The 9,015-nt window shown below is 41.1% G+C and overlaps 1 protein-coding gene across 4 annotated transcripts in view; it reads left to right on the forward strand.

Moving 5' to 3' along the window:
- Positions 1–9,015, forward strand: part of EIF2AK4 (eukaryotic translation initiation factor 2 alpha kinase 4) — a 114,281-nt gene that overhangs the window by 43,222 nt on the left and 62,044 nt on the right. For all 4 annotated transcript variants that reach the window (XM_017530920.2, XM_037739409.1, XM_017530922.2 and 1 more), the window contains 4 exons: positions 2,299–2,405; positions 2,988–3,145; positions 5,838–6,274; positions 7,544–7,613. In XM_017530920.2, the coding sequence (XP_017386409.1) occupies positions 2,299–2,405; positions 2,988–3,145; positions 5,838–6,274; positions 7,544–7,613 (772 nt within the window). The remainder of the gene's footprint in view (positions 1–2,298; positions 2,406–2,987; positions 3,146–5,837; positions 6,275–7,543; positions 7,614–9,015) is intronic.

A 9,015-nucleotide genomic window follows, 5' to 3' on the forward strand; every position in this document is an offset into this window, starting at 1 on the left:
TCAAAGGCTTTATCATCAGTAATGTTTTAATATTTGCAAGGAGAAAGTACTTATGTTTTAATGATATAATTAAAAATTAATTGTAAATTTAAAGAAAAATACAGTATCTTATACAAATGGTAAGTCCAGAATTCATAATGACAGTTGATTCTCTTAAGCATATTGTTTAATTAAAGGTCAAGTGTTACCAAGTCATACTACTTGAGCCATTGTAATGAAAGTAGTCTCGCTTGGTGGTTCATGTCTATAATCCCAGCACTGTGGGAGGCCTAGGTGAGAGGATCACTTGAGTCCAGGAGTTCAAGACCTGCCTGGGCGGCATAGTAAGACCTCATCTCTACTAAAAATAAAGATTTTTTTTAAAGTATTCCAGCACAGCTGGGCATGGTGCCTCACACCTGTAATTCCAGCACTTTGGAAGGCTGAGACAGGCAGATCACTTGAGGTTGGGAATTCAAGACCAGCCTGGCCAACATGGCAAAACCCCATATCTACTAAAAGTACAAAAATTAGTCACGCATGGTAGCACTTGCCTGTAATCTCAGTTGAGAGACTGAGGCAGCAGAATCACTTGAACCCGGGAGGTGGAGGTTGCAGTGAGCCGAAATAGTGCCACTGCACTCCAGCCTAGGCAACAGAGCAAGACTCTGTCTCAAAAAAAATAAAATTACAATAAATAAAGCATTCCAGCATGGTGGTATATGCCTATAATCCCAGCTACTCAGGAGGCTGAGGGAGTAGGATCCCTTGAGCCTAGGAGTTTGAGGCTGCCATGAGTGATGATCGTGCTGCTGCTCTCCAGCCTGGGTGACTGAACAAAACATTGTCTCAAAAAAAAAAAAAATTTTTTTAAACGCCAGCTTAGGCTGAGCACGGTGGCTCACGTCTGTAATCCCAGCACTTTGGGAGGCTGAGGCGGGCAGATCACGAGGTCAGCAGATGGAGACCATCCTGGCCAACATGGTGAAACTCCATCTCTACTAAAAATACAAAAAAATTAGCTGGGTGTGGTGGCGCATGCCTGTAAGCCTGACTACTGAGGAGGCTGAGGCAGGAGAATTACTTGAACCAGGGATTCGGAGGTTGCAGCGAGACAAGGATGTTCCACTGCACTCCAGCCTGGTGGCAGAGTGAGACTCCATCTCAAAAAGAAAAAAAAAAAGGCCAGCTTAAATCGGTTAGAATTTAACCACATAGACTTTAACTTAGACTTTAGCTTGCATTGAAATCATGCAGAGCTCTTGTTAAAGCACAGATCACTGTCCAAACTCCCAGAGCTGCTGATTTACTAGGTCAGGGGTGTAGCAGAATTTGTATTTCTAAGATTTTTTTAGGGGATACTTATGCTACTGGCTAGGGACTCCACTTTGAGAAGCCCTGCGTTAAACGTATGGCTTGTTTTTCTTCATTAAAAAACAAAACAAGAATTGCCTATTATACCATTAAACAGTAAGTTAATGGTTTCAAGGAATGAAGATTAACAGAAAGAATGTGAGGCCCGGCGTGGTGGCTCACACCTGTAATCCCAGCACTTTGGGAGGCCGAGGCAGGCGGATTGCTTGAGCTCAGGAGTTGGAGACCAGCCTGGGCAACAGGGTGAAACCCTATTTCTATAAAAAATACAAAAATTAGCCAGGCCTGGTGGCATCTGCCTGTATTCCCAGCTACTGAGCTGGGAGAATTGCTTGAGCCCAGGAGGCAGACTTTGGAGTGAGCTGAGATCACTGCTGCACTCCAGCCTGGGCAATAGCAAGACTCTGCCTCAAAAGAAAGAAAGAAAGAATATAGTATAATATAGGACTTGAAAAAAGTATTCCCTAAATGTTTCCAACTTCATCCTGTAATGAGCAGGCTTCATCTAAAGCTCATCATACTGAGCCATGCTCCTGCACCAACTCTCTGATTTGCTTTGTCTTCAGAAAACTTTATTGATGACTAGTTCCTGGAAAGGCTTAGTTTCTCATGACAAGGCATTAAACTGTTAAACTGAGGTAAAAATTTATAGCCTACTTGTGCTACCTTAGACTTTCAAAAAATTGTTTCACAAGAGTAAGTCTTCTCTATCTAGAGATGCCTTTTTTTTTCATTTGCCTCTTGTACCCAGCCTGTTGCTTAGCATGTAAATCCTGCAGGAATGGTTATTAATTTAAATTCACCTATGAGCACATTCTTTTCTATAAATAACATGAATTCTTTAATGTGTTTCTTTTAAAAATTAACCCATAGTTAATGCCTTGGATTAACTAGCTGAGCTCTGATTGTGTGTGATGCTAAGATTCTTACTTCCCTCTCACCAAGGTGTGTTTGCTTGGATGACAAGGAAAGATGGAGTCCCCAGCAGTTGTTGAAACACAGCTTTATAAATCCTCAACCAAAAATGCCTTTAGTGGAACAAAGTCCTGAAGGTGAGTCTGTTACCATTCTTTATGTGTGTCCTGTTTGACATTAAATTATTTTGAACGTATACATAAACCTAAAACTGGAAGAGGCTGCATGTATTATTTATTTTATGTCTTTTAGTCTGACTACACTTATATGCATGAGTTTGATGAGTGCCATGTGCATGGGACTGTTTTGCCACCCTGATTTTTGTAGTCTCTACTGATGGAGTGTCCATCATTGGTGTACCTCTTTTAGTGTTTAGTCACCCTAGTGCAATGTAACTAGATTTTTCCTGCTGAACCTCAGATTAAGGAACTTCAGTAGAGATCGGGATGGATCATGAGACCTGGGTTTCAGTTCTAATTCTACAGTTAAGTCACTTACTCTGTATAACTCCCGCCTCTAAACTTGGGCTAATTATATGTTTCTGCCTATTTTAAGGAAGGCAAGGTTAGGAAAAGTTTTAAAAGGCCACTCAGGTAAGAGGTAATTTTTCAAACTACTGGTTGGGGGCTCTTCTTCAAGGGCTTGCATCATCGTCGGCTATGTAGCTCTTCCTAAATTTCCAGTGCCTCATGTGCCTCTTGCTGTTTGTTTTATCTCAGATTCTGGAGGACAAGATTATGTTGAGACTGTTATTCCTAGCAACCGGCTACCCAGTGCTGCCTTCTTTAGTGAGACACAGAGACAGTTTTCCCGATATTTCATTGAATTTGAAGAATTACAGCTTCTTGGTAAAGGAGCTTTTGGAGCTGTCATCAAGGTGTGGTACCGAGTCATCCCCCGTCCGCTTTAGACCTCCTTCTCTGTTCCATTTCCACAAAGACTCATGGACTTGACTTCTATTTTGGGAGTGGGGAGGGAAGTGAATATGGCTGTTCAATACTATGCTCATCGTCACCTTCCTAGAGTTAAAGGTTTTATTTAAGTTACGCTGGACACAGTTAAGAGTTGTTCCATTTCTCTTTCGTTGCTTCATGTGGAGCATTAACGTGAAACACACGTGATTATAACAGCACTTCAAGTGGAATCAAGACCTCCACAGAAAGAACGTTTTTGTGTGCTTTGGGTCAGAAAGAACGTTGTTTTCTTTTTTTCCTGTTTGCTCTCAGAGTTGCTGTAGAGAAAAAGGTTCTGAGGTTAGAGGAGACATGGACTTCAAACTGGGAAATGGTCCCAGCAGGTCTCAATGGCTTTTATTTTCCAGCTCTTATTGGGACAAAAAGGTAGCGATGTATTATTAAGGTGTGCTGTTGTTAGGTCTTCCTTTCTTCTTTCCAGTCTATTTGGGTGACTTTTATTATTATCTGCCCCTTGTAGAAAGAGGATTCAGCTGTTTTTGTATAATTGAAGTATTTCTTTGTGAATTAGGAGACCCAGATTATTGTATTAAGTCTATATACGGCACTACATGTCTTCTTTCACATATGAAGGTGGCCCACCATCAGGCATATTTGTCTGCTTAGGATACTGAGTGTCGTTAGGAAGCATTGCTATTACCACAGAAAAACTTTTACACTGAAAAATGAATTAAATTAGTTTTCCTGTGGTAAAAGAAAGACAAGCAAGACAGATATCCTGATCAGAAAGATCATAATTATGTCTAAGAGGAGGGGATGATTGAAGCATATACTGTTTCTTTAACTCACAATGTCACTTTAAGGCCTTTAAGTTACTTTATTTTAGATTCTTGAATTTAGAACATTAAGAAACTAAAATCATTAAGAAGAAATTTCATCTACTTACAAGTACTTAATAATGATAGATAAGCTCATGTAACAAAACCTGAGTAATTTAAGCCCCCACAGTTTCCAGTAGTTTCTCCCTATGAGAATCCACAGCCCTTACATCCCATCTCTATGCTTCTGGGTCAGAGTAGGGCAGCCTGCCCAGCGATCCAGCATTCATTAGCAGTTGAACCCTTTACTGTTTCTGCACCTTTTCGTTTCAGCAAATGAATTCCTAGGGGTTTCCAGTGTAGCAACCTTCATTCCCAAGTCATTTCATATATGATGTGTACCGAGACGTGAGATCGAAAGATAATGCCAAGATTCCCACCCCCCACCTTACACTGTCCTCTTCCCTATTAACATGACAGTAAAAGAACACAGGGCTGTCATTTTTTTGGAGCACCTGCTATATTTCAGATTGTGTGCCAAGTGGTTCACAAACCTTATCTTTAAATCTCAGGACATTCTTACAATATAGGTATGATTCTGATTCTCTAGATGAGGGAACTGAAGCTGAGAGAAGATTTGTCCTTTGCCTGAGATAATACACCTCTGCTAAGAGATAAAACCACCATTCAGAACCACGTCTGTATTACTACAACGTATGTGTTCTTGTCATTAATTCCATACAAAAAAAGATAATCCGAAGCTCAGTTTTCTAGTACTCCCTCCTAATTCCCAGGACTTCACCTAGACTTTTATTAGTTTACGTGAGCCAAACAAAAGAATGATGTTCTGTTTTGTGTTTTGTAATCAGCTAATTTCTCCTGTCACCCATGGCCACATGGCATTTGCTTTTCTAGAGTATATCATCACCTCGGCTGACCTGCACAGATGGGACTGCAATGTTCCAGTGAATAAGACTTTATTAAAGTTACTTCTGTCACCCCATTTACATAGTGAAACTGCCTGGCATAAGGATGCCTCTTATGTGGGATGGGGGACTTGCCTTTGCAATGTTTTTTGTTGTTGTTGTTTTTGTTTTTGTTTTTCATTTTTATTATTTTACTGTGTTGTTAATTGTATTGTTCTGGTTTCAGTACACATCATCTTAGCTATGTAACCAAATCAGTGGGCAGTGATTGTGTTAATACCAATTGCTGTTATTTACTGTGCTAATAACCTTTCTCTGTGAGGCCTTGATCCAAGTGCTTTACAGTCACCATTTGGGGTAATGGAAATTACCCCATTTTAAAGATAAGTAAATTGAGTCTCAAGAAAATTAAATAATTTCCCCAAGTTCACATGGCTCTAAAAATCAAGGAATTAACCTTTGTTTTCAGATCTGTTCATATTTTTGGAGTTTAATTTGCTTTTAGTGACTTTAAGTGTTTTAAAAAAAAAAAAAAAAGAGAGAAACTAAAATCATCCAAAACCTTACCCTGCCTTTAGAAAATAATTTTTATCTTCGAATCAAGACATTTAGAAATTTAGGTAGCACATACATTAGAAAACCAGGGAAGTAACTGTCAGTAAAATTATTAAAATGGAGATTATGTTTTCTCCAGGAATACATCTAGATTGAGGTGGACTGTTTTCTGAATTTCGTGGCAGCCAAAGCTTTTTTTGTTTAAGAATTACAGGCGTGTGGTTCTTGACTGTAGCTGTGGGTCTCATTTAGAGCTTCAGGCTTTCCTTGGGGGGGAATGGGGGAGTGGGGCACATTGCAGAATGCCTGTTTGTGCAAGGCTCGGAGCCGCTGACCTTCCCCTGGCTGTGCTGCAGGTGCAGAACAAGTTGGACGGCTGCTGCTACGCGGTGAAGCGCATCCCCATTAACCCCGCCAGCCGGCAGTTCCGCAGGATCAAGGGCGAGGTGACACTGCTCTCACGGCTGCACCACGAAAACATTGTGCGCTACTACAACGCCTGGATTGAGCGGCATGAGCGGCCGGCAGGCCCGGGGACCCCGCCCCCGGGCTCGGGGCCCCTGGGCAAGGATGAGCGAGCTGCGCGCGGGCAGTCGACCAGCGACACAGACGGCCTGGGCAGCGTGGAGGCCGCCGCGCCGCCGCCCATCCTCAGCAGCTCGGTGGAGTGGAGCACTTCGGGCGAGCGCTCAGCCAGTGCCCGCTTCCCCGCCGCCAGCCCGGGCTCCAGCGACGATGAGGACGACGACGACGACGACGACGAGCGCAACGGCGTCTTCTCACAGTCCTTTCTGTAAGCGACCACACGGCGCGGAACAGCTGCCTCTGAGGCGCCCCCTGGCTTCCTTTCTTTCTTTTTTTTCTTTCCTTGCTCCTTTTTCCTTTTATTTCCTTCCATCCTTCTTTCTTTTCTTTCTTTCCTTTTTTGAGATTGGGTCTCGCTCTGTCGCCCAGGCTGGAGGGCAGTGGCGTGTCCTCTGCTCACTGCAACCTCCGCCTCCTGGGCCAACGAACGTTCCCCAACTTTAATCCCACCAAGTCCAAGCCAGGGAAAAGGGTATTCATACAGAAATCCAGATGAGTTGACCATGTTTTTGTTTTTGTTTTTAAACCCACTTTAGAGAGTAACCAAATGCAATCTAAAGGAGCAGTCTCCAACCTTTTTAGGCACCAGGGACCAGTTTCATAGAAGACGATTTTTCCACGATGGGAGTTGGGGGAATAGTTTCGGGATGAAACTTTTCTGTCTTACATCATCAGGCATCATGAGAATCTAATGTCTGATGAAAAGGCGCACAACCTAGATCCCCTGTGTGCACAGTTCACAGTAGTGTTCGTGCTCCCATGAGGATCTAATGCCGCTGCTGATTTGACAGGAGGTTGAGCTCAGGCCTTAATGCTTGCTCATCTCCTGCTGTGTGGCCCTAAAAGGCCGTGGACTTATACTAGTCCCTAGGATTTGGGACCTCTAATAAAAAATAAATAAATAAATAAAAAACAACTCCCCCCCACCCCCAGCTATTTTCAAAAGATTTCTAAAATCCAAGCCCTGGAAAAAGGAAAAATAGAAATTACTTCCCATACTTCCATCTTACACATTTAATAGAATTTCTCATAGGACATTCCTTTGGATAAGGGCTTGCAACCCTGTGAAACATTTAAGAACTAATTTGGAGTCTTGATACAGTGCCAACTGCAGACCCCAAAAAGGTACCAAATCAGTAATTATGATCCTAAAGTTTATGCTTCTCAGAATCTATCCTGGGTGTTTACTTTTCAAGATTTTGTTTTATTTTATCCAGGTGGATACACTTTATGATTACTCTTAGTTATTAAATTTTTTCAGGAAACTTAATCTGGCTAATTTTTATTAAATCAAGAGTCCTGTGTTTTGCATAATAGCAAGTACAAATCAGCACAGTGTAGAGTATACATTGATGCCTGTGGGCTCATGGTGTGATATCTCTAGACTCTTGTGCTTTCTAGTATTTGAAAGTGTCCATTTTTATTATTGTAATAGGGATTTCTATTACTTTAGTATTTCTCTGTTTCTCTTTTTCAGACCTGCTTCAGATTCTGAAAGTGATATTATCTTTGACAATGAAGATGAGAACAGTAAAAGTGAGAATCAGGTAAATATATGAATAGAAATTATACCATTTTATTCATGATATAATTGATGTCTGATGTCATAAACCTTAGGTAAAGTGTTAAAGCTTTAATCTGGTATTCAAATACAGAAACCATCTATTTTGAAATTTGATTATTCATTTAAAATATATTCTACCTGTGTGTATTTATAGACCTTTAGCCATATAATAAAGCATATCTCCTTTTAGAAGAGAGAAGTCAGTTGAGGCACTGCATTTTTGTATGTGATGAAAACAGTTTTCTAAGGGTTTGAGAAACTTTATCTGGTTAAGGATGAGAATTGAATGCAAATTGATGAACTAAACAGTCTAATCATAGAGTTACCTCAGTCTGTCCCACATCAGTTAATCTTTATTCCTTGTTTTCATATGCTACCCGCTAGAACAGTGTTTTTACACTGTGTATCATGATCCTATAATGCAGGAGTGTCCAAACTTTTGTCTTCCGTGGGCCACATTGGTAAAAGAATTGTCTTGAGCCACATATAAAGTACGCTAACACTAATGATAGTTGATGAGCTTAAAAAAAACTGCAAAAAGTCTCATAATGTTTTAAGAACATTTACAAATTTGTACTGGGTTGCATTCAAAGCCTTTCTGGGCTGCGTGTAGCCCACAGGCCGCAGGTTGGACAAACTTGCTGTAATGAGTTATGAAATCAATGTAAACAGTCACAACCAGATTTATTTTATTTGTAATGTCATAAAAAGGAGTAGTGAGGCTGGGGACAGTGGGTCACGCCTGTAATCTCAGTACTTTGGGAAGCCAAGGCAGGTACATCACTTGAGATCAGGAGTTTGAGACGAGCCTGGCCAAAATCGTGAAATTCCATCTCTACTAAAAAATACAAAAATTAGCCAGGCGCGGTGGTATGCGCCTATAATCTCAGGTATTCAGGAGTCAGGCACAATAATCACTTGAACCAGGGAAGCAGAGTTGCAGTAAGCCAACATGGTGCCACTGCACTTAAGCCTGGGAGACAGTGAGCCTCTGTCTCAAAAAAGTGAATACCACAATGTATCATATTTTAAAGGTTAACTTTGTAAAGTTACAAAGTTAGTTACAAAGTTTGCAAACTATGTAAAGCTGCAAAGTTAGTTACAAAGTTTAACTTTGTTCATGGACCTTTACCTCATAAGTATGTATACTGGCTGTGATATGAAGTGTATTTCTTCATGTGAATTATGGTTTTTAAAAGTTTGAAAAGCACAACTCCTCAAAGCCTGAAAGCCCCTTTAATTCCGCATCTTCCTCTGCCTAGGCCAGAAGAGCCTCTTCATGCTGGTGCGTGGAGTTCAGAGTGAAGCTTTTTAACTACTGGAGCAGTCAGTTGTGGCTGTGGGGAATTATTCTACTATTGGGGGCTGAACACAACAACTTTATT

Source organism: Cebus imitator, unplaced genomic scaffold (genome assembly GCF_001604975.1).
Source record: "Cebus imitator isolate Cc_AM_T3 unplaced genomic scaffold, Cebus_imitator-1.0 Scaffold70, whole genome shotgun sequence".
Lineage (NCBI taxonomy): Eukaryota > Metazoa > Chordata > Mammalia > Primates > Cebidae > Cebus > Cebus imitator.